Raw genomic sequence first — 26,286 nt, forward strand, 5'->3', positions numbered from 1 at the left:
AAAACATTTTTTTACTAAATTAAAGGTGGAAGTCCAAGCAACAAGAAAACAATATAGTTGCCAACCCAAAATTATAGTAAAGTTCTCAATGTTTTTGTCGCTCATCCAAGCATATTTGTTTGTAGTTGTACTGTGATCCAATTGATAACAGTTAATCACTTTGACAGCTGCCATTTTATTTTTGATTAAATTTTAATTAATTACTTTCATTATTTCTTATTACGATTTTTAATTCGAAACTCGATTAATTTGATAGTAGTATCATCACCTAAAACGAATCGTGTTCGGAATTAGAGGTCCTACTGTATACATCAATTTATATCTATAGCTAAAGTTGACCTACTCTGCGTGTAACCAAAATCACGCTGTTATTTAATCGGCGAGAGGGATGATTCTCTGTTGATTCTGTCGCATGATTTTATCGTTTATTGATCATCGCGGTTTTTCCTCCGGTCAAGTTTACAAAGTTTTGTCTTTCGCGTTTAATTTTCCATGGTTGGAAAATCGAGTACCTGGAAACTGGATTAAAATAAATTGAAAAAACGTGCATTTTTCAGGTGTACTTGGTGCAACAGTGCATTGGCCTCAAAGCGCGCGCGATTTTTTTTATTATTATTTCGGGGGATTAAAGCGTGCGTTCGGAAACTGTGTCGCAGAGATCAATACCACTTTTGGAAAGGGGGAAACGCCCCGAAAGCCAGCAGGATCCCCAACGCTGCCAAATACCCCCCACAATTTTGGTCGATCTCAGACCTGAAAGTTTGCCCCAGAAGCCGAACAATGTTGGGGTGGTCAAACGACAGAAGTGAATTACGCGAGGACACATTCGTCCCATTCTTACATCAACTTTTGTCCCTTCATTATTCAGTTATTTTATTTTTTTGTATTTTTGCTTATTTTCATCTTCTTTCTTTGCTTTCAGCATGTCTTTTTCTGTTCCATCTATGTCTGTGTGCTGATGTGTGTATATGTGCATGAACCCAGTGTGCTTTCTATTTTATTTCGTCGTAGGGTCGATGGATCGATGGACGAGTGCGCCGCCGCCTCCGAGACGGCTGCCGGTCACCGGTTCAGTCAGTTTCTAGTTTCAGTCGAGTGTAGTTCGTATACAAATTTTTTTGAGTTTACACCGATGGATGCACACTGAGTAGTTGTTCTGAACCGGACGTGGCCGCATAAGAGATTTAAGGGCCGTATCAACTTCGCAAGTTAAAATCGCAGGATAAGAGAGATTCGAGTGTCGTCCTCCTCAAGGGCTCTGTCCACTCTCGTCCTGTCCTCGATTCTGGTCTCCAGCAATTCCCTCCGTTCCCCGTCACCGCCCGACTTATTATTAAATCCCGATGTGAGTCTAAGCACAATTCTTGGGGCCAAAACGAACACAGCACAAACTCGCTCTTTTTATCCCTCTCTCCTTCCAACCACAATCAGAACCTTGTCCTCCGTTGAGCCGACCGAGGGGGGAGATGCTGCGACGCTCCTCTTCCTGTCTGTCGTCGCTGAAGAATGAACAAAACTGACTCTCGTCTAGAATCCACTCCGGTTACGCAATAATACAAAAGGTAAAGACAAAGCGCTAAATTTTGTAAAGCAAAATAAAACAAGAAAGAAAGTAATTACCATAATTCCTTATGGTCGTAGAGAAATGCGTTTCTGGCTCACGGCCAGCCGATGCATTTAAAATAATTGTTCAGAATTGATGAGTATGTGTGTGTGTGCATGCGAGCGTGTATATTTTACATCCTTTTCTCTCTCTTTATTTTACTCTCTGCGTGTGTATTTGCGTTCGTGCGTGTGTATGTATGTGTATTTATTTGAATTTCCCGTTTTCGAAACAAATCGATTCGAGGCGGAAATCGCGTAACATACTGCACACTGCCATCGTTTGATCTGTTGCAGAGAACACGCAAACACGGTTCTCTATTACTATTTTGTTTTCATCGATCAGTCGTTTATTCTTAATTCCTCAAGAAAAAAAATAACCCGGCGCATCCACTGTAAATTCATCGATTTGTCAAAAAAAATCATTTGCTTTACATGCAACGTCGTGGCTGCGTCTTAATATAATTAAAAAATGCACAGATGGAAAAGGGCAATTAGCTAATGCATTTCGCCTTCCTCAACATAAGCATTTCGCGCCGTTTGATTGATGGCTTTGCGCCACGCTTTTCCACGTCTTTTCCACTGAATTATTGCTCTCTGTCTTTCCCTGAATTTTTGTAGTAGTTAACTTATCCGATTGTTTCTTGGTGGACGAACGTTTCGTTTGAAATTTGACTCTTTATATCAGTGTTGTTAATTCAGTGGGAATAGTGTCCAAGTGCGAACTGAACTAAGATATTAATTAAATAGAAAAACGATATAATAATAGTGTGTGAGTGTGTGTGGCAAATTAAGTGCGGAGAATTGAGAGGAACACTGCAAAAACTGTTTTTGGGGCATTTCCAGGATCAACGAAAATGCACGGATCGGCGGGACTGCACTCGGCGATGGCCATCAAGAGGCAACGCAGGCTGAGGGAGCAAGCCAAGAAGAAGGCGCTGGAGCAGCGAGAGCGTAGACTTTCGTCGAGGACCAGCAGTTTGGACAGCGTTGAGCAGCAGCATCCGAAGAAGGTTCTCCACGCGGCGCCGCCCGATCACAAGCTGGCCACCTCCATCGGAATGCTGCACATCGGCGTGTGCTTTTTGGTGTTCGGGATGTTCCTCATTGGATCCGGTCTGCTGCCTGATGACATGGTGACCTGGCGCGGCGGAGGATGGTGGAACGAGCTCGTTGCTACCGGTCTCTTCGTCATCGCGCTGGGCGTCTTCCTGATCTCTCTGAATCGCGTGATGAGCAAGCGCGAGGAGGACAATCTGAACGACTACGTTCAGCGGCAGCTCACACGCTCCAGAAGCGGTCATCGGTTGGAGCGAGATCTCGAAACTGGTTGTCTGGCCACCAAAAACACTCGCAGGATATTAGAGAAGAAGCGCGAAGACAAGGAACGCGGCTTCGAAGAGATCCTGCCCATCGTGCATTCCCCAAAGATCGTCCAGAACGGTGATCTACCTCTGGAGAAGATTCTCGAGGAGGACGTCGAGATCAGGCACGACGGTGTCCGTGAGACGATGTCCACGACCACCACGGCGAGCCTCAGCCCTGGGACACCTTCTGAAACCAGAGAGCTTATCTCCAACGGGAAACATTCCTGTCTCGCCAAACCCTACTAATAAATTCCTTTCCTTTCTTTTTCTAAAGCAGTAAGAGTAAGTTTTTTGCATATCGCGTTTTTCTACTAACCTCTGGGACCCAGAGACGATTACCGGGTAAGAATCTTTTGTATTCTTCGGAAATTCGTAGGCTAGTATGTCGAAGCATCTAGGCTTCCTCTTAAAAGCACGGATTTAAATGATATTATATTTAAAACAAAATTAATGAAATTACGAAAACGTCTTTCTAATATTTAATCTTTAAAATTCTAAAACAACGTTGTTATTTCGTTCTGGGCCAAGCGCACGCACGCCTACAACAAACTTTCAAAATTCTACTCATTCGTTTATTACTTAGCTATCTAAGAACTTTTATTCCATAAAGCAAACATGTCAAAATTTGATCCATCATACACGAAAGTTTCCACAACATTTGTATGATCCCAAAATAATGTGACCTAAATACTTGAACATTTTACAAATACATGTAATACACTATAATTAAAAATAAAGTAATCAATATACTGTGGAACCCCGATCTTCAATCACAATTCATTCCAGTAGACGGTTCGTTATCAATTTTGAGTTTCCCAATAAATAAATTATAAAATATATACAAAATATGACTCCGTTCTTTCATATAGAATTCATTACTTAAAGATTGAGACCATGCTTTGTTCAACTTTCGAGTCTGAAAACTAGATTTTTCTTGACTTTTCTCTTAGATTTTAAAGTTGTTCGAAGTTTGACATGATTGATTTATGGAGAAAAATTAATTAAAAATATATTTAAGTTGTTACATATCCGGTACTTCAAATCTACAACTATTATTATAATCTAAAAAAATATCTTGTCAGAAAAAATAACTGACAGATAAAGTGTCAACAAAGTAATGCTCGAAACTAATAGTTAACTTATTACACGAGGTGCCGGTGCTAATTGTATTTAGTTATTCCAAACGTGATAATTAGGGAATTTTATTTTGGCCCTGATAAATAAAATATATTGATTGTATAAGGTGAGATTCCAGTATACGTCCCAAAACGATTTTGAATAAGTAATTATACGATTTATTTATTTAAAAAAATCGAGGCAATTCGTTCTTCAAACAATAACACCGTGTATTGTGTATTGGTTCCATCGAATTTCGTTCCCATTTACTCAGCGTTTATAACGGAACAGCGAATACGATTCTAATCGATAAATTTGATTACATTGAAATGCACAAATACCGCAGATATTAAATATCTAGTCCGCAAATAATCCATCACAATGTGTTAATTAATACACGCTAATACTTGAATGGAGATTCTTTGATATGTAAAAGATTATATAAAAACGTAGTTTCCATCTGCTAATTATCAACGTAATTTTATTACCTACTATTTTCGTGTTTGAGGACTATTAACGTAGGTGATTATCATGGAAAGCAGATATCCAGATACGCACGGAACATTCCAGTTAAAATTATTTGTTTCACAGTACTCGTACTTCATATGAATGATAAAATATTATTAATTAATTGTGTGCTTTCATATTTCTTTTCAAATAGTTGGACCAGTGTTTCTCAACCTATGGGCCACGACACAATTTTGGGGTGCGTGCGTTAAATTTTGAATGACAATGAAAGCTGTCGCCTTATGTCAAATTGAGGTTCTGATGATATACTTTTAGAAATTAGACAAATATGTCGGTTAAGAAATACTGATTTAGATTATTGGAAGTAATTTCCATACAATTTTACTTAGAGAAAAAAAAATAGTTTTTTGTAATGTTTTCCATGTATATTTAACATTGCATAGTGACAACAATTATTTAAGTTGGCAAGGGGAGAAAATAACAAACAGCTAATGTCAAATATTTAAAAAAATAACTTAGATTGTTTCACATTATGTTGAGTGAAGTAAAATAATATAATTATTGTTCAATTGAATATATATTGAATAATGCGTCAAAATTCATGCGAAATTTTACTCCTGAAGTAAATAGATTATAATGATAAAATCCAGTTATAAAATAAATGTATGGTTGCATAAATGTCACGTGAAGCATTAATCGGTTCGTTTTGACGTTGATTCATATTGAAAACGTGCGCTTATGTAATTGAAATTATCGATAAACACTCGTATTGCCCAGGCAACGAACTTTAAAACGTAACGAACAGCCGCCAAATATGTCAAACACGTTTGCCAACGATTCAATTTACATCTTCGATGACGTAAACTTAATTAGTATAGCGTCGTTGCGTGCAGACCACAAATTAAGTCTTTCGCCGCTTTTCGTAATGCAATGAAGAACGTTTATAAGATCAACAAGAAAAAACGAATTTAATTGCCGGAGCGTACACTGGAATTGCATCGAAAAAACTTTTGAAAATTTGAAAGAATAGTCGAGAAATAAAAGATTATTCTGAGAGCAACTAATGTGATATTAAAGTTTAGTGAGATTTGCGTTTGTTTGACGATTCGACTAGTCGTAAGAAACTGTTCGATATGCTTGTTTCTTATGTATTCATTTCTAATATTAGAAATGCATTAAAAAATTGTTTTTGTTATGTTTGCTGGCGTGCGTTTCGGAAGCTTCCGGAACAATTGCACTGTGATTATATCCACCTAAGTTCAAGCACATTCATGTACTCAAAACAAAAAGTTATAAATATTACGTTACAAGTATTCATATACTCGTTTATATACAAAAAAAATCTATCGATATATAAATATATACAAAAAAATATATATCCTTCCCTTAATCCTCGTCTCTTTCTAACTATATTTATAATAATATTTATACATAACACTTATTATATGTACGTAACAAGTATTTAAGAGAATTTATGCGATTCTATAAATTGCATCGATCGATATTTAATCTGTGCAGTTCTTAGCTTACCTTGCATATTTTTTTTCTTCTTCACAATACGCGGACAATCAAATAGAAGGAAAAGGAAAATCAACGGAGCGACGCGACGTCGGATTTAGTTCATACGTCGCAGTAAATTCACGAAGAAAAGGCTGATTATCCTGTTTCCCCGCCACCCCCCATCCATTCAAAGCAAGTAAAACGTAAACCCTATATTCTTACGTAGAGAAAGAGAATGAGATTTCCTAAACCAAAAAAGAAAAAACAAAGAGTAAATAAACCGTCTTTTCTACAAGTTTGTAACGATTTTAAAAAAATGAAACGTTATTATTAATATTTAAAAGTAACACACGTTTGGATGTTTCTTCAGTTATTCATTTCTCACTTTGGATGTCTAGGATATTTCACGTGTATTATATATTGTATTCACACTTTCGATACTTTTTTCGGGCGCGTTTTTTCGAAATTCGCGTGGTAACAATATAACGAAAGGGAGAATGAGATCCGCCTGCCGCCGCGCCTACCCGCATAGCGTTAAACGTTTATTATATAATATGTACGGGGTTGGGCATATTCAAGTTCACTGTTTACGAACTTCGCGTTACCAAGTTGCGTTTATTGTATTGTGAATTTTGCGGACGCGATTGCTTTCAATGTTCACAACATTGCAAGTAATTGTCATGCATTTTATGTATCGTGTAATTTTGCAGATTACTTTCAATGTTCTGTAACGTTGCAAGTAATTGTTGTGCAATTTGGACGTGATTGTAACAGATTTTTGAAGACGTTTCACTCGAATATTTGTACTTGCGTCTGAATACCGCAACATTCTTTTTTTGTCCTACAATCAATCGATTGTATTGGTAAATTTTTATAAAGCAAAAGTGGCTTTCAGCGAATCGCAAGTTTTTTTTCTTACTTTTGTATATATCCAAAAGGACTTATTTACTTATCTATATTATATGATGATGAAGATGATGATATTCAATAAACGTACCAAAAAATATACCAATTGTGTTTACTTTCATTCCTTTAATTTATATCCAAATATACATAAATTAATAATTAACCATACCATAATGAATTTAATTGCTCTTAATATCTTGTAACTGTAAAGTATTGATAACATAATTTTATTATATAAAGCCATTATGTAACTGTAACTCAACCATTACTGAATTGATTCCAAACAAAACTCTAAGGCTAATCACCCGCGCCTTATGGTATTTAACAAAAGAAGTAATCCAAAGCCAGCACAATTTACCACCTCCGACTGAAAATCCGTTCGTTGACGCCTGGACGGTGAATAGATAGGTGCGAGTGGATATTTTGAAAACGATAGTTGTAGTATATAGTTGTGGTTACATTTTAGTGTAAAGTTTATTTAATTTTGCTATTTAGTTTGTGATATTGTGTAGACTGTAATGGAAAACAGAAACAAGAATTTTCGGCATATCAGTATATTATTAACCGCTTTACTTAAAAGCACGAGATGTGGCCACACGTGAGCACGACAACGCTACTTACATAAACGCTACACTATTATTGTTTGACACTTCTAGTTGCAAGTACTGTGTAAAAGATATTATATTCTAGTTCTGAAGAATGGAGAAGTTGTTGCATTTTAGAGGGGAAAAGTTACAACAATGAGATAGAAGGTCAAGCATGATGTTTGCATTTTGAGCACTATCTACATTGCAGAAATGACAAGTGTAACTAGAAGGGTCAAACAAATAACAAAACCAGTAGTTATTATATCATATAGTGACACAATGGGAGAAGTGATAAAGTTGACTAGCATATAGTAAATAACCCAGCGACACGGAAAAGGGAACAAATATTACAAGAAAATATTTTTTCATCTACTCGAATTGGCACTCTGGAATGCATTCATCTAGTTACCGGAAATCTAGAGGAACGAAGAATTCTCTTGATTTTCGTGTGGCAGTTATTGAGGAGACGACAGTTCTATATCACAAGGAAGAATTATCTTCAAAAGTAGCTGGTCGTTCATCTTCAAGCACCAATCCTAGTTGTCTAACTGGCCGACATTTCCCATCTGTTATTCCGGCTACTACAAAGAAGCAGGAAGAAATCACGATATGTACGAAGATTGTGATATCGCTCTGTGTATCATTTCATGCTTCAGAGACTTTCATACAGCGACGAACATATGAAGATTGTAAATACGAGTATACTCAGGATATTAATATAACGTCTTAATTACTCCTTAAATTAATGAATTATTAAAATTACAGTTTGCAACAATCTATATTCATAATAAATGTTGAAATTCAGCAATAAAAAAAAATAGTAAAATTTGGACAATCTTTTACAACAGAATTCTTAAGTTAAGCTGTTTAAAAAATAAACTAACCGACGTAACAATCCAATGCCAAACCGTTAATAGTTAAGTACATTTATACAAGGTTGGTCATTTGTCCAATTATTCAACTCAACGTCCAGATAATCAATTAATCTTGTTATTATAAGATTGATAAATGTATAAAAAAAATATATCTTATAAAAATAATGTAAATAATAGATTCTCAAAAATGTAATAACAAATATTTCTCACTGAATAATGGTTAATCCTTTGACATACTTAAGATATAAGACATGCCATGTCTGAAGATTATTTTTGAATTTCCAGTTTATTGCAAGGTATAAATAATAATTATTAAAGTTTTAAAGAAAAAATAATAATTGTACGTGTGGAAGGTAATTCAAATAAAAGTACATTATACAATAAATATGTGTATATTCGTAAAACCTTTATGCAGCAATGATGAATTCAAATAATTTACTGCAAACCCTGGTTTCAACGCTTTGGTTCTTTGTTCCCTCAAACAAGTTTCGACTTCTTCAAAATGATATTAAAAGAAACAAATATATGCAGCAAAGAAAGTAGTCTTCCGTTATTTACTAATGAAACAAACAATATATGCCCAAGAAATTGATATTTGATTCGTATGACAAAGAATTAAACAATTTAATTTTTGCATAGTGTGCGTCATTTTGACAAACTACCAACAAAAGAAAATACGTTTTGCTTATGTTTCCACAGATACAGATTAGATTGTTGTTATAGAAATATAAGGATTCAGGAAGGTCAGGAGAGGAAGAAACCATTGTAAAAATCCATTGAATCTTTACGAACAATCTCCGATTAAAGGTTTGAGACATAACAAAGGGATATTATATATTAAAATATGAGAAAAACGTTTTCTCCTCAATATTTTAAATATTTTGTGATGTTTGATGATCCATCAACGAATATATTACATTAAATAACTGTAAAAACACGTGAAATAACTGTTGTTAGCACGAAGAAGACAAATTTTAGCATTCAATTGGATTAATGATCATTGGAGAATTGGAAAACAGCGAATAAGATAAAAAAAATAGATTTCACAATATAGACGTTCATAGTATACATAAAATGAGAACATTTGTAAATAATTTAAATACTTAAAAAAAAATATTAATAATTAACAAAACCATTCATAGGAATTCAGATTTATTTACTCTACGCAAAGTAAAGTTCAGTGATAAACATATTTATAATTCAACTATGATTACATGTATATTTATTTATTAATATTTAGTAACGTGATTATAGGCAGAAATTTATATAAAATTGTTTCAAACCCCGAAGAAAATATTTACAAAGTAGTATCTGTCTATACTACGTTTTATAAAATGTTTTGTAAGCTAAACATTCAATTTTCATTAAAACGTATTTAATTGAAATGAAAAAATTGTAATTTGATATATAAATTATTGTATATTATAGTTATTTCTCATTGTTCTATCCAAGGACGATTACATTATATGATAATGATGAAATGTGAAAATAGCTTAAATTATTATATTTCAATTGTTAAGAAATTGGAATTTGTGTAAAGAAAAGCTGTTACAAATTCATATTGTTCTTTATTTGTAGCAGAAAAAGTAATGATGATAGTAATTAAGTAAATTGTCGATGTGAGTAATGAAATGCATGATAAAAAAAAACGATATAAATGCCCGGAATTTATATTACGAGAAAGCGGAAAATTTTATTACGCACTTAATATTCATTTCTTTCGCTTCGTTCATTTGGTATTCAAATGCTAGGGAGTCTGACATTAAAGGAAAATAAAAATAGAACGGCCTAAATGATTCTCAACTTTATACTGCATTATATGCATGGCTATCGACCAAGTTATCTGCATATATTATTTGCAAATATTTCATTTCATTTTCAAATGAAATTCACTCATTCACTTACATTAATACTATTCAGATTTTTTTCCATAAAATTAGACACTACCCAACAATTATTTTAATTATTTGTAATGTTTCGCATAATTGTTATATTGTTGTTGGTCAATCTTTTCTTTTCCTAAAGGCTGTTCGAAAACCAAAACTCAGCGTCTTGCTGGTTGCTAGTTTGTGTGTTTGTAAACCGATGCGTTTTTATTTCTGTTCGAGAACCGAAGTTCTATTATGCAGATACGTTTCAATATAGGGGTCAGTTCCGCCAATATCCCGGTCTAATTGAGTAACTAAAACTACACTAAAATAACTGATCATTTATTTATAAATAATGTTCTGATCTATTTTTTGAAAATTCCTTATTGTTTTGCCGTATTAAAATTTAGTTTATTTTGAAATTTTCAAAGCATAGGACTAATCGAAGATGGACTATACGAGGTATTCCTATATGGAAATATGATTTAACGGTACGCCTCTAAATATTGTTCATACTTATATATTGGGCCTGCTAGAAAGTAACATTGCTGATTTAGTGTGAAATACAGTTTTTCTTCTGATGTGTAAGTATTATAAGGCAAATCCCCAGTGGAATACGATTTATGATTTTGCTTTGAATGCTTCCTCCAGTTTCATTAGTTGTTGTCAGTAAACTTCTGACTTGATCAATGAAATTAATATCATGATCTTTTTTGATGCAATTCAGTTTTTGTTGTGGTTTGTGCTGGTACATTACGTTTGGATCATGACCATTTTTGATCGTAGACGATTCAATTTTCATGACTAATGATGATTCGTTAAAAAAAATGAATTAAATCATCACTTTTTTAGACGTTTGAGATGGATATTACAAATATTGATTCGTTGTTTAAGTGAATCTTTTTAAATTCATGCGAATATCGAGATACTTAATGAGTCCATGACATTTAAGTGATAATTTCTCTGTACAATTATAAAATGATCTGATTCCATTATGACTTCAATATATCGAAAATTTGTCGGCTATCTTTAAGTGAAATATTTCCAAAACTAATTCTGATACGTGCATTCTGTCATCAACATACTTCACATACCTCTTTATGAGCCTTTATGGAAATAAGAAAGTAAAATATATCGAAAATGTTCGGTTTTGCACTCTTATTAAAATTGACTCTAAACTAACAAAATTACGCACAATTGGCTTCTAAAGCAAATGAAATATTTCAAAAATTAAAGTGTTTCATAAATAGGTATTTTAATTGTAATATGATTGTTAATATTTCTTTTAAATATATGAAGAAAATAATCTATAGAAACGAAATTTGTCTCAATTTTAAAGAATGTGCATATTGGCATTAAAATATTAAAAATTGCATAAAAAAAAGATTTAGGTGAAAATAAACATGAACTGAAGAAAATAACTTTTCCATAAACAATGCGCTGAGTTTGTGAATATACGAGATGTACTCAATTTTCTAGAAGCTGGTGAAGAACCAGTTTAAAATGAAGAATTGATACAATTAGAAACAGACCGAGCATTCCATGAGCAGCAAGAGCCGACAATTAATTTGGAAAGATTTATTGCATGCGCTTTATCTTTTCGTAGATACAATAAACAGAATTCTTCAAAATGATAGCGTTGAAGAATTATGTGCCAAATTTTGTTTAAATATTAAATGAATGGAAATAAAATCTAAGAAAACCAAAAAAGTTTGGGAACCCCTGCTATAAAATGAATACCAACGGTAACAGTAGAATGAAAAAACTTCATACATTCATACCTATGAATAGTATGAGATCTACGAAATTACTTCGTTAAGCGAAACTATTGCTAGAATGGGTATGAAAAAATGAAAAACTTTTTTCGAATAAAGAAAAGTTTTATTATATCAAAATTCAACTTTCTAAGTGAAACTTGTCGTGAACTTTTTTAATTTTGATTTCATTTTCTTTGTCTTCGTTTATGAAAATTTCTGCTCCTTTGTCGCCATTTTTGAAACCTATTGATTGAGGAAATTGAGAAATATATTGATTTAGCAAATAATAAATAAACTAACGATTAGCAAAAGTTTCTTCTACCATTAACAGAGCTGTTAATAATGCAAGAAAAAATGGATCAATTTTTAAACCAAGTCCTTCGACAACAGCAACTGGTAATAATTACGATCCGATCTCATTCAATTATGCACGTTCATGGCAGAATCTGTTTTGAATTGTGTATTGGTATGTTGGATTATATATTTATTATATTTATTTAAACATAATTATTTGCCACAATTTGCCCAATATTTATTGTCACTAATATACTAACAAAAAAAATGATTTTCGCTTTACTACTAATATTTCAGAAATACGTTTATGTGTTATTATGGGCGGAAAAAAAACTACGATCAATTGTAATAAATTTACATTCATCTTATTGTGTTTTATGTTTTTCTTTACTTATAAACTTAATTAACATGGCAATTAAAGTCATTACTTTATAGGTCGATGTAAAAGTGCAAAAAGTTAAAAATTGAGTCGAGTAATCACCAACAACATTAGAGCTTCAACACTTTTATACAATTAATTTGTAAAGTAAAATAACTTGGCAAAGTAGCGCGTTTAGTTATATTTAAGGTGATCAAAATTTAATTTTGTTAAGGCGGGTCAAAAAAGGACTTATAGCTCATTCAATTTAAAACGTGAATGGAAGTAAAAAAAAAAGTTAAAAAATCTAAATTTTAAGAAAGAAAGCAAAACATTTTTTTAAAACCAGAACATTTTAAGAGCAAACCAGCAAATTGTTTGTGGTTTCTGAATTGAGTTCCATTGTTTCAGAGATGATCGGTGCTATGCCGGCGGTGGCGGTGCGCCACGAGAGACGCAAGGGGCAGGAAAAGCGGTCGAAGAGGCCCAGCCAGCTGTACATCGGGGGCCATTGGCTGCCTCCGACCAGCCCCAGTCCGACTCCAAGTCCCAACGGGCCCCACGGCACCGACTCGGACGACCGCCTCCCCGAATACTACGTCTGTGGAAAGGTAAAACCAAAAATAAAACAACATCATCATCAGAAATAAAAACAGCAACAACAGTGAGAAACAAAACAAAATAAGCGGTGCGCGCGTTACGCAACTGGAATAACGACGCTGCGGTCCGTCGTCGTCCAGCATCGTTTGACATTCAGTTATCAATCATCATCACCGCCCCCTAGTCCATGCGTGCGGTCAACTCGCGACGACCTTGTTTTCACCTTTGACACAGATCCCGATAATTGAATTGTCGGTCACACAAGCTCCACTAGCATAATAATCCGACGGCGAATTTACATCCTTCTCAGGTCAAAGTTGAAGAAATCGCTTAACCGAACAAAGCGCAACCTTCCAAACTTTACCGGCTGTGCAATACTTCAACCTTCATTAAGCGTTCACGCGAAATGAAAAACTCGCTAATGACGTGGAAATATTTATAAAACCATTTTCTAGTTTCAACGTTATAATGAATCACCTTCTTTATTAGAAGCTTTCGATTCAATTATTATAAAGTACAAAATACTACATTCCTCATAATTTTTGAATATATGTTCTGTTATACCTTTGTTATTTTTTCTATATTTAATTTATTCAGCTTTATTTATATGACTAGAATTAAATAATGACTTAACACTTAATTCTAAAAAAATATAAGAAGATCCAAGGGCTTAAAATGCTTTAATCTTCTTTATGTAACGCCTTTGTCCAGAAGATTGACATCCAACGTATAATAATCAAGCCTGTTTGTGTATTTTTTTGGAAAAATCTTTGACAACCTCTTCCACTGTCTTTATTCCAAAAGTCCTGGTGCATTCTCCTATAGGCGATGTACCATGGTTTTAATATTCGATGAGCTAACAATTTCCCACAATTGGATACCATATGTCCAAACCGGTTTTAATAGAACTTTGTACATCAGTACATTTTCTTCAAGGTAAATTATGAATTTTACCACAGGAAATAAAATTGGATTTTATATTTGATTTCATGTTGTTCGGACTTTTCTTGATAGTCCATCCAAGTCAGTCTTGTGCAGTTGTAGCATTCCCAAGTATCTCACCCTTGAAGATGTTGGAGTTACTTTGTTGATGAGTTTATACAAATTCGCCATTTTCTGAACCATATCTCAACCAGATTAAGATCTTCTTGAAGATGTCGAGATCCAATTATGGGGCTTTCGTCTGATGCCATCATTACGATGTCGTCTGAAAATATTGCCATGCTTGTTTTGTCTTTTAATTGTCCTAACTAACTTAATAATTAAGCAATCATAGATTAACTTAATATAAAAAGCATCTAGGTTGTTAAGTCTCCTGTTCTTGATCCGTTTCTCTGTTGCTTTATTTATCACTTATTATTCCTTCTTGAAATTGACTTTTTTTAGTGCTATATTTCTGCTTTCTAATCGAAAGATCTTCTGTTTATACACTTTGTTAAATTATTTAACTTCAAATGGTTTGAACTACTAATTAATGATTACTTATATCAGCGGTTCTCAATCTTTCGTATTTTGCGCCCCCTTTTTACATGAATAATATAAAATAAAAAGATAGATCTGAGTAACACAATTTAAACGAAATTTGGTAATAAATACATTTATAAATAAATACTGGCCTATTTCTTCAAAGAAAAATCTAATTTTGTTATTAAGCCTTTAACAATTTTAAAGCAGAAGCTCTTCGAATATTGTTATTTTTCCCCATTTCTTACCTTTGCCAAATTGTTTTTTCTGATGTAGCTGGTTTACACATTGATAATAGAAAGAGAACTTAGAGTGACTATTTCGAATGTAAAACCAATTAGTCATTAGATCTATGCTCTAGAAATGTTTTATTTTAATACTTTAATTATTATATGAATTATTGAATATTTATTTTGTTAATATTTTTGTGTAATCATTAGCTGTATTTAAATTATTTTATTTTTCATGCCTTAATTTTTATTTTATTCCTGTTAACGGTCTTTCATTTCTCAAGTATAATAAAATTAATTCTTCTGTAATTAAAATTAATCACTTACTTATTTTACAATAGTATATGTTATTAAAACAAATTGTCTTCATTTAGAACTTTATTCTTTCAAATTGCATACATGTATAGTCAATTTGTATGCATTTTTAAAAAATTTAATTTCTGCCAGTTTCAAATTAACAATGTTTTTCATTTCTCAACTACATTTAAATAATTACTTAGTAATTAGTAATTAACCGCTTACTTCTTTTCGACACAAATTACCATAATCATCCACAAGATCTTAAGTACTAATTATTATATCATTAATTATTAAGTGTGATATTGTTACTTGTTACTTTTCTAAACGTAAATAATAACGCAATAAACCATTCAAAATATACTTAATTTAATTAATTAAAACAGTTTAGAAATTAAGGATAATTAATAAAATCCTTGAAGCTCAATATATTTAAAACAGCGTTATTCGCGATCATTTTTATTTAATATTATTCATTTACCATTCGATACTAATTTCATTCCACTCAGTCACTTCTTCAGGTTTGGAATAAGTGAAGCATGAAATCTAGTGAAGAAGAAGTAACTTCAAGTATTTTCAAAGTCGATTCACGTGATTTTACGATTGCAATTATCGACTTGTGAGCAAAGTGGAATTATTCTGATGGAAACGGAACTATTTTATTTGCCAAATGAGGCCATTTGGCTTTGATTTCGAACAATCCAATTAGAATACAATACTTACATCAGATCGATTTCTCATAACATGAAAATTATTTCATCATCAATATTATAAGCGATGATCTCGTATACAGTAAGACCTCGTTTAGCGATGCCTTTAGTGCTGATTTGCTGGAAACCTTAAAACAGCTCAAAATTCAAATTATCGCGGCATTTCATTGATTCGTATATAATACTATTAGTATCGAACACGTAGCGCTGTGCTTCCCCATAATGTATGCTTATTTGAGATATATATAAGCAGCATATTAAAGAGTTACTACAGGTTTCCAGTAAGCGTGTTCCCGTTTCCCTATTTGATATGTGTTAAAATATATAAATGTGTCCTATATATAATATAACTATTTATACAATTTTTAAATTCAATTTATTTGTATTCAATTTCTTGTCTACATAGTTTTAGCTAATCTTTAGTCTCAAAGTGTGATCAATCTTTCAACATTCATTCATTTTTCAAGTCCAATTGTTTGTTTTAAATGAGTTTGCCTATACTCCAACAACTATAAACAGCGATCATTCATTTCATTTGCGTGGATTTCTCCGATGATTTTTTTTCCTCGGCAGTTTTGTTCCGCTCACCTGAACTCTGTACATTCTGATTTACTTATGTACGAGCTGTTTCACCATGAACCTCATAAAACTCGGCTTTTATCTCTTTAGCATTTTAAACCTTTAAATAAAAGTTTCATCACTGGATAGATACTTTGTTCGTTTTATTTTTTTCATGGACAATAAAAAGAAAACCTTGTTTTCTTTCTGTTTTATTATATGCACGTTCTGTATGAAAATGATCAGTAGTTATTTAACACGGTGGCTCTTTCAAAATATGCCAACTGCACGCACACGTATTTATAATTGATGATTAAAGCACTAAATTATTGTTACAAGTATGAACATAACAGAATATCCAATTAATACTTAATTCAAAATAATGTTGAATCTGCTACGCTGCATCTATACAAATTGTAAATTATTATTATTACTAATAATAACCTATTGCTTGTACACAAACACAAACACATAACATACATATATAATGGATTATTGATCATAGGCTTTTCAGCTTGTAAATTATAATAAAAATGTATTATAATATGTAAAATATAGAAAATAAATAAAAAAAAATACCTCGTATAGTGTGACTTCGATCAGTTGCGGATTCACTACAGTACGGTTGGATATTTTCAAAACAAATTAATTTTCAATTGAGCAAAATAAAAATAAAATCTAAAAATTTAATACACAGCATTATTTCTATACGTAAATTATCGACTTTTCCTTTTATACAGTGCGGTTTATTTTTAGTTCCTTATTTTTTTTTAAATTGGACTATTTCAGCTATTGGCGGAATCTAATTATTGATTCTATAAGTACTAAATTAATATTGATTTTAAATTATTTATGTAATAATTATATATAATATGGGAAGGATTGTTTATATATTTTTTTGTATAATTGAAGCTCTCTGGAACTATTCTGTTCTACTTAAACGACCTACTTAAAATTTAATCAATACTGAACTTTACTTTGTAGATGTTTTTACACTAAAATGCTTTTGTATATATTGGGTTGTTTTATGTTACAACTTTCGTATTTTATTTTTTTTTTTCAAAAAGAACTACGTTATAAAAAGGGCTTTATTATTTAAATATATTATCCATTATTTTGTATCACTCTTGCAAACGTTCAGGCAATTTCATAGTGTAATCTCTCCAGATGACTCGCAAAAGATGTCAAGATAAATTTTGATGTCATCCGAAGATTCCAATTATTTTCGTTAAGGTCATTTTGTAGAGAGAGGAACAAATGGTAGTCGGACGGTGCGATGTCTGGACTATATGGAGAGTGAGGTAGTATATCCCATGACAACCTTATCAACTTCTGTACGGTGATTACAGATCTATGAGGTCTCGCATTATCATGTTGAAATCATTTTCGTTATTTATTATCCAATGAAGAACGTCTTTGGGCAAGAGCTATCACAAATTATCAAGTTGTTCACAGAACTTGACCGCATTGATAGTTTGATTATTCGGCAACATCACAATCTTTCTTAGATCAAGATCTATGGTGCGCAACATTGTTGTAGACTATCCATTTTTTATCTTCTGTAATCAAATTCTGGATAAAAGGTTGTTACTTTTAATGAGCTGATCATAGCATCGCTGCGTACATTCAGATTATATGGAACCCACACATTAAAACGCTTGACGTAGTCATCAGCATCGAAATGTCTTTGGACTGTTACATGCGACACATTGACGACATTCTTCGCAGTGTGAAATGTGGATTTTCGTTCACTACAGTCACTATATTGACCGTGTCAGTTGTTATAGGCAATCCGGAGCGCTCCTTATTTGTAAGCTGAAACTCGCCGCTGCTGAGATACCACTCTTATACTAGGCGATCGATAGGTGCAGAAGCCCACTGGTCATATCTTTTTGGCAGCTTGAGTTGCGTTTTTCCTTTTCGAAAATAATACAGCATGAAAGGACGAAAATTTTCGAAAACTTTGCACTAAAATGTAGCTACAACTGTACACTACAAATATCATTATAATAAATCCCCTACCACCTAACTATTCACCGTCCACTGGACGTCAACGTGTGCACACCAAAATACGAACGGACTTATGTAACAACCCAATAGAAAGTTTTCACATTCGTCGATTAGTTTAAATTGTTAATAAACATTACTTTGAGGTATTATAATTGAAAGACAATTTTTCCACAATTTTTCGTAGAAATGGCTTAATCTTCATGTTACCACTTACGTTAGCTTCCAAAAGTAATGCCAATCGAGAAAGTGTCCCATTTGTTCGCTCTCGTCACGTTTTCTTTAATCTTTTGGTTACTAGAGCATGTTGCAGTTTGTCGACCTCTGGTATAGGTTTGTCAAACATAATTGGATCGTAAAAACTGCATGAAAACTGAAATAATGAGATAATCATTTATTTAAAGTTTTATATTAGTAATAAACTCAATATATAGATAAAAATATAGGCATGAAGTTCTCTTACTGGTTTGAAGCAGAATTAATAGTGTAGTGTACACACTTGCTCGGGAATCAAAATCATGTTCGAAAAACGAAATTTCACTATGTTTCAAACTACTTGATGTGATTTTTTTGTTATATCTCGCATAGTACGAATAATTTTAATTGAACTTATTGAAAATAAATTCTAAAAAATTAGTACACAAAATATATTTTTTTTCTTATCACACAATCAAGTATGTTTGTGATGTTTATTTTTATGCGGTTTTAATGTCCTCGATGAGTAACGGAACCGCTTACCCGCAATATGCTGTATTTATAATTTTTTTAGCATATCTTAAGAAATTAATTATTACCATCTCTTTTTATAAGTTTTCTTCATATTTAAGTAGGTCGTGTCTCGTAGTTTTATTCCTTGACTTGTTGACTTGAAGTTGACCTTTGACCATATTGATTTAATGCATACAAAATATCTGTTCTTGTAAAAAAATAAAATGTTGCACCATATTATGAAGAAATACAACAGAAATATTTTTATATCGTTTTTTCCGAATTGATAGCACTAAAATCTAGATTTATTTGAACATTTTATTGACCTTCCAAACCGAATAATGCGAATGTAGGTTCTTCAATTTTTCATGGACTCTTTATAAGTATTTTCACATTAATATTTACATATAGATTAAACGGAATGATTTATATTTCGATCCGGGTATATAATTCAAATTTCTGTATTAATTTTTCACCCATTACAAATATATAAATATTGGAAATCCCTGTCATAAATAACGTTATAGTTATTACATAACAAATTAATTGATAAACACGTCAGCTATTAATCACCAACGTGCGTACATACTATTCTTACTCTGTTTCAACACCTTCTTGGCAAAGGTACAACAAGCGTAGAATCACCAAATCGCAATTTATTTGAAAAAAAGAAATCTATCATGAATCATGCATTATAAATTGAAAATTCAAGCGGAATCAGTTGTTCTGATGTTATTATTATACAGTGGACAATTAAAAATACAAATGTTACACACGTTTAATTGTTTATTATAGGTTTAATTTGTTCAATATTTAAAAAAAAATCATTTATGGTAAGGAAATCAAAAATTTTAAACAAAATCACATTTTACAGAGGACAATAAAATAAGAACACTTCAAAAATTCTATAAAAAGGTTGTGTTATTAATATTTCGTTGATAAACACCGAAATATGTTTCAAATCATTGTCCTGCTTCAGTTGCCATTTTAGGGGCATCTACCATCTGCTCAAGGAAGCATAATCTCTTCAAGTATGCGGACGTAAAGAAATCTGTCCATCATTTCTTTTATCCAAAACAGAGGTCCCACACCATACTAGGAGAAGCATCTTTATACCATCATGTTTCCACCTCCATGTTTAAATGTCTTTGTAGTGTATTTGGGATTGAATTCTGCATTTTTAGGGCGCCTTACCCAACGTTTACCATCGCTTCCATCAAAACTGATCGAGAACAAATTTGAACCCCTGCCTCATCTCTAATTGTGGCTGCTGACTTAATGGATCCCATGACGACACAATTGTCGTCTGCGTTTGTAAACTTGTGAGGTCTACCTCCTTTGGAATCCCGTTTAAGGGGTAATAAGGCATAAATAAACAAATGTAGAAGATCTTCCAATCGTTTTTGCTATTTGGCGCATACTTTGACCCTCCGTCCGTAGTTTTATTACTAATTCTCGTTCTTCGACGCTGCAGTGCTTCGCTCTACTCATTATATTGTTATAATGCGGAATTTTTTACATTTAATTTATCTAATTACACTGACCTTAAGTATTTTAATACTTACCTGTAAAAATAATACATAACATTAATCCTAAATTAAAAAAATACTATTTTTCTTTCACTGTTCTTATTTAATTGTCCACCTTCACAAGCTTCACTTACACATTCGCAGGAAAAATCCCCAATATGTATTCAGCTGTAGTTTTGCAAACTACATTATTTTTGCATTAACCATTCCATATTATTTTCCAATACAAATATTTTAAATAAAAGTTGCCATAGGAAAAAAAATGTAATAGTATTGAATGTCAAAGAGTGTCCTTATTTTTTTTGTCCGACACTGTAAATATAAATAATGATAATCATTATGATAAAGCAATATCTTACATAGTTCCGCCAATATACCCGCATTGTTTTAATCCGGATTAATTGAGGAACTAAATACATATAAAAATAAACCGCATTTTAACTTTTTGAAGCAAAGTGGGACTACTAGAATCCCATCAATTTTTGACAATTTTTGAGACTACAGTAAACCCACTCGAATTCAATATGAATTAGAAAAAAAATCAGAGAAGATTTTCAATCATTTGTAAGCAATACAGGACAACAAATTGGACTGACAATTTCAAAAAAATATAAGGATGGATTTATAAGATAATTAATATAATATATGATTATAATTCTAATATGTATTCAGTCGACAAGTTTGACCAATTTATCACATTGAATATTTTTTTTGGATGCAAATAGCCAATTTTTTTTTTAATTAACAAGAATGTGTCTAATACACAAAATAGTAGATTTAAACCATGTTTCCAGCCAAAGATTGGAAAAATGGAATCCATAAATCTACTAGAACGGTTTACACGAAGAAGATGTGGATTATGCAGCACTTAAAACAAAGAAGTACGTACTCATGGAGTTTCACAATATAAGAGTCCCTTTTTGTTTTACAAACAAAAGTTATTATTTCAATTCTGTGCTTCAAAAGTATAAGACATTTAACAGGAAACAAACATTTATGTATAAAAAATAATTTTGTTTACTAAATTTTTAAAATTTACTTATATTTTCTATTGAAATTTTCAAATAGGACTAGAGTGAATCCGGACTGACCGAAACAGCACTATGTGAGATATTATTAGATTAATACATATTTAAAACTTTATAAAAGTAATTTGTGCATAAAAACGTACATAGAAATAAAGATTAAACACAACAAATTATTTTTGCTTTATAAATATGATGAAAAGTTTATAGTGTAAGGGAAGAAGTTTCTCGTTTTCTCGCCATACTTGATTCACTTGAATCGAAATAATGTTCGGAAACCGAAACTTTATCAAAAGGTTTATAAAATTTGTATATTGGATTTATTACTTATTTCATAAATATGTATTCCATATATGTAAGCAGGTTTTATGTATTCATTTATGAATTTTATGCATTATATGCAACTAATTTATATACCAAGTTAGTCTCAAATTATAATTGAATTAATAATGATTTTCTTAATACAAAATAATAAATACAGCAATACCTCGCATAGTGCGGGTAAGTATTTCCGTCACTAATCGAGGAAATCGCATAAAAATAAACAGAGACATGAATCAATGAAGTAAAAAAACTAACAATCATTAATGTAAAATAAAAATTTATATTAGTATTAATTAATTTATATTAGTATTTCTATACTCTATAGTGATAAAACTCCAAGAAAAAAAAAACTTTGGATAAACATTTACATTATTATTTTTTAACTTTTACAATTTTCATGTCTGAAGCTTTAAAGTTTTATTTTCATAACTTTATTGTCTTATCTGTAATTATTATTTTGTTATTGTAACTAAAAACTAAACACATAACATATGGAATAAATCTTGATGATGATCATTATCATGATCGTTAATTGAGGTTTTTAATTATTATTGTAAAAAGTTTTTCAGAATCAACAACAAACATTTAATTTATTGTCACTTTTTGGAATGTGGAATAACTAAATCGTCACACAATAAAACAGTGTTATATTGTATATTTGTACAATGGGGATTTAAATCCGTACGTTTTAATTGATCCATTTTCAATAAAAACACGGTTTTGTGTATGTTCTGTGCATTATTAAGCGCATGAAATGTAGACGGCAGTTGCCTTCCAACTTTGTTCTACAATTGTGAGGACAATCAGGAAATTCATTGTATTCCATGAAATGCATATCGCAAATGCTCGCAGCACTTTAGATTCGTGTTTATTCAATAAATCCTCTCCGTCAAGTATTTAAAACCGATCCAACAGCGTTGGCTGGTGTGAAGCAGTTTCAAAGCACCCTCAGTGTTGGAGATTGCATTTCTGGGAAAACCACTACACAACATCGATTTTGAATACCGCTATTTCAGCATATATTTAATTTATTCGTGAGTAGTCATTCCCGTTCTTAGCTGACAAACAAACTTAATTGAATGTACAGTTGTTACTTTTATTGAACTTAATCTACAAAAAGTACATTGATATTTAATGCCAACATCAATTTATGAGTTTGTAAACATTTTCATTATCTGAGCCATTATTAATTATGTAGTATATTTCGGTTAAAGAGAGAATTCGAAACAAGCATTAGTTTACGTAATTTTGTTTTCACCTTAAGATAATTTCGTACAAAGTTTCATAAAAAGTATATTTTATTAAGCAAGTTGCAAAAGTGCTTATAGCTGGCATACCAACTTCAGGTAACTTAGTTTTTAGTTATGGATTCTGACTACAGAGAATCAAAACAATACAATACAAACTGTTATTCTCACTTATATAAATATCATAAATAATATTTATAAATGTTCACTTATATACATTAAACTTGACCTTTAACTACTCGCGCGATTTAAAATGTATATCAATATTTTAAGAAATGATTATATTCTCTTTACCCCATCAATGACACTTAATGTACCCTATGCTCAAAGTGTTTACTAAACGCTGGTGCAGTATTGTGTTAACTACGGCAGAAAGAAGTTGTTTTGGTGCAAGTTCGTTCTTACTCTGCAGCTATCACAAACACAGAAATGCTGGCACTCTTAGACTTATTATTGTTATCTGGGTATAAGAAACATAATCATACTTTTTTTTTTAATGTGGACAAACGATGGTACAGTGTAATATTTTGTGCTCGCATGAGCTCTAATAGATTGAAGGTTAAGTATCCCGCAAGGGAGCGTTTATTACTGGCGGAATCGTTTACTCGTACTATGCGAGGTAATGCTGTATTATAGACAGGTATGTCTGCGGTCTACAATACATTATTACAGTCTATCATAATAACAATTGCAACTTTTGTCGATGATACTACAATAATTTTGTCTGATTCAGATTCAGTTTATAAATCGCATTACCAGCTATGACCTATTTCAGGAATGGCTACATACATAGAAAATAGTTAATGAAACAATATCGGCATATGTCACCTTCATCAGGTCTCCCACCGGTAGTCCTCAAAGGTAAAATAATACCAGTGGCTAACAAAGTCAAATATTTGGGAATGCACCTAGATAGAAGATTGACCTGGAAAGATCACATACAAACAAAATGGGAACAACTTCCTGAACTTGAAATTAAGTTCAGAAAACTACTGATTGTTATGTAAAGACTCGTAAGTTATAATAGAAAACAATTTTCTGATGTGTAAAGTAATTTTAAAACGGCTTATATTTACAAAAATATTTGTATAAAACAATTATAGTCCCCGTTTCTACATGCTTTGCCTTTTTTCGAGATACAACATTTCCAAACCTGTTTCTATTAAATAGCTTACTAAATTTGATGAACATTTACTAAATTAATATTCATTAAATTTAGTAATTGCTCATATTTAATATTTTTTTAAACTCAACATACTGAATAAAGTTGTTGTAAACAGCAGCAGGTCAAATATTGTCATTATACAAAAATTCTAGTCAAAGATCCTAAATAGGCTATGAAAAATACACAAACTTAATAACAATAATAACTCAATTACTTAATCGATTAAAGCAATAGTTGTTTTGTTATTTGTAGTAAATCTAAATTGGTTGTACGTTTTGTACTAAAAATTCGGATTTCAAGTCAAAATGTTAAGACTTTCAATTAAATTGTTATTTTATTTCCAAATCGTTATAAATCCATGTGGAACAATATAAAAAGCAATCATACGATACACTTTATTTATTAAATAATCATATAATGGCTAGTTTAACCAAAATATTTTATAGAAATCAATGGTATTTCCATTTCATCTTCATTCATTAAATATAATACAAAATCTCCAGCGTTGTGTGAAAACAGTTTTATAAAATATAATTCATAAATCTATATATTGATACTGATGGATATCATATTTTTTGTAAATCATGGCTCCATTTCTGCCAACCTTTTGTTGCTTATCGAACCGAAACAATGCACAATGTATTTTGTAAGAATTTCGATGTTATCACTTTCGTATCGGATCTTTGTGACCACTGTTATTGCGCCGCCATCATGATTAATATAACGATTATCAGTAACTAAATGTCATAAAAATCTGGTAAATTTGCTTTAGGTATCAGCACTGCAGCTGATCGTTGGTTCGATCCTGCTGGGGGCGATCGTCCTGATCGTGGGGTTGGTGCAATTGGCACCTAACGCCGCCGACGCCGACCATAGGTACATCTTCCTAGCGGCTGGAGGCGGACTCCTGGTAGCAGGCCTCGTCATGACAGGCATAAGATGCTTCTGCATGCATTGCCGACACCATCGATACAGCGGCAATCCAGAACCACCTCCGCAACCGCCGCTCCCATCAGTCCCCATCGACGCCGTCCACAGCATTGACGTCCTCGTCCAACGCCGAGACACCCAGGTACGAATCCAAAACCAATACCAACAGAAAAACGTTCAAATATTTAAAAATAAAAACGTGCCATCTATCGACCATCGAAACCCCATTAACAATATAACTAGGATTCGTTCAAATCAACGAATCAGTCCACCTTTAATTTATATAATAAAACAACTACCAAAACCCTTAATATCTACAACCATAAACTTTTTTAAAGCATGCTTCCTCCCCAAAAGAATTGACAAAAAGTAGCCTTATTTAGTTTTTCTCTTCGTTTTTCTTTAAAATTTTCCTACTTCATTCTCTGTAACGTCTATCTGTTTTCTCTCTGTCTCTCTCTCTTTATTTTCTGTTTCTAGGTAAAACCGAAAGGACTGGGCTACGTCCTTTTGACATTCGAAGAAGACTCGATCGATAGGCCGAGATATTTCAATTGATATCGCGTCTAAGCAAAAAAAAAGCAAACAAGAAAAAAAGAAACAAAAAAAAACGAATATTGATATTGTACTTGATTATTTATTAATTGATTGATTGATTTTTCATATTGAAAAAAAAAAGAAACAAGAGAACAACAAAATGGGAACAAGGCATTTTGAAAATGAAACAACAGAAACTGTTTGACATATCGCTTTAATGGGAGCCAACCAAATGTGTGGGAATTTTTTAATAACTA

General features: G+C 32.2%; 1 protein-coding gene across 2 annotated transcripts; it reads left to right on the plus strand.

Annotated features, from left to right (window-relative positions):
- The first annotated feature begins 778 nt into the window (after positions 1 to 778).
- On the plus strand, positions 779 to 25,960 carry LOC108561279. Of its 2 annotated transcripts, XM_017919141.1 has the most exons (3): positions 782 to 1,562; positions 13,110 to 13,309; positions 25,335 to 25,960. In XM_017919141.1, exons 2-3 carry the CDS (start codon positions 13,112 to 13,114, stop codon positions 25,863 to 25,865), a joined length of 729 nt encoding a protein of 242 aa, XP_017774630.1. In that variant the 5' UTR covers positions 782 to 1,562; positions 13,110 to 13,111; the 3' UTR covers positions 25,866 to 25,960. The 2 variants fall into 2 exon arrangements, with proteins under 2 accessions (XP_017774629.1, XP_017774630.1); XM_017919140.1 differs by lacking the exons at positions 13,110 to 13,309; positions 25,335 to 25,960 and adding an exon at positions 2,449 to 3,850 and having other exon boundaries at positions 779 to 1,562.
- Positions 25,961 to 26,286: the final 326 nt, after the last annotated feature.

This window comes from Nicrophorus vespilloides, unplaced genomic scaffold, assembly GCF_001412225.1.
Source record: "Nicrophorus vespilloides isolate i.1.1-1 unplaced genomic scaffold, Nicve_v1.0, whole genome shotgun sequence".
In the NCBI taxonomy this organism is placed as follows: domain Eukaryota; kingdom Metazoa; phylum Arthropoda; class Insecta; order Coleoptera; family Silphidae; genus Nicrophorus; species Nicrophorus vespilloides.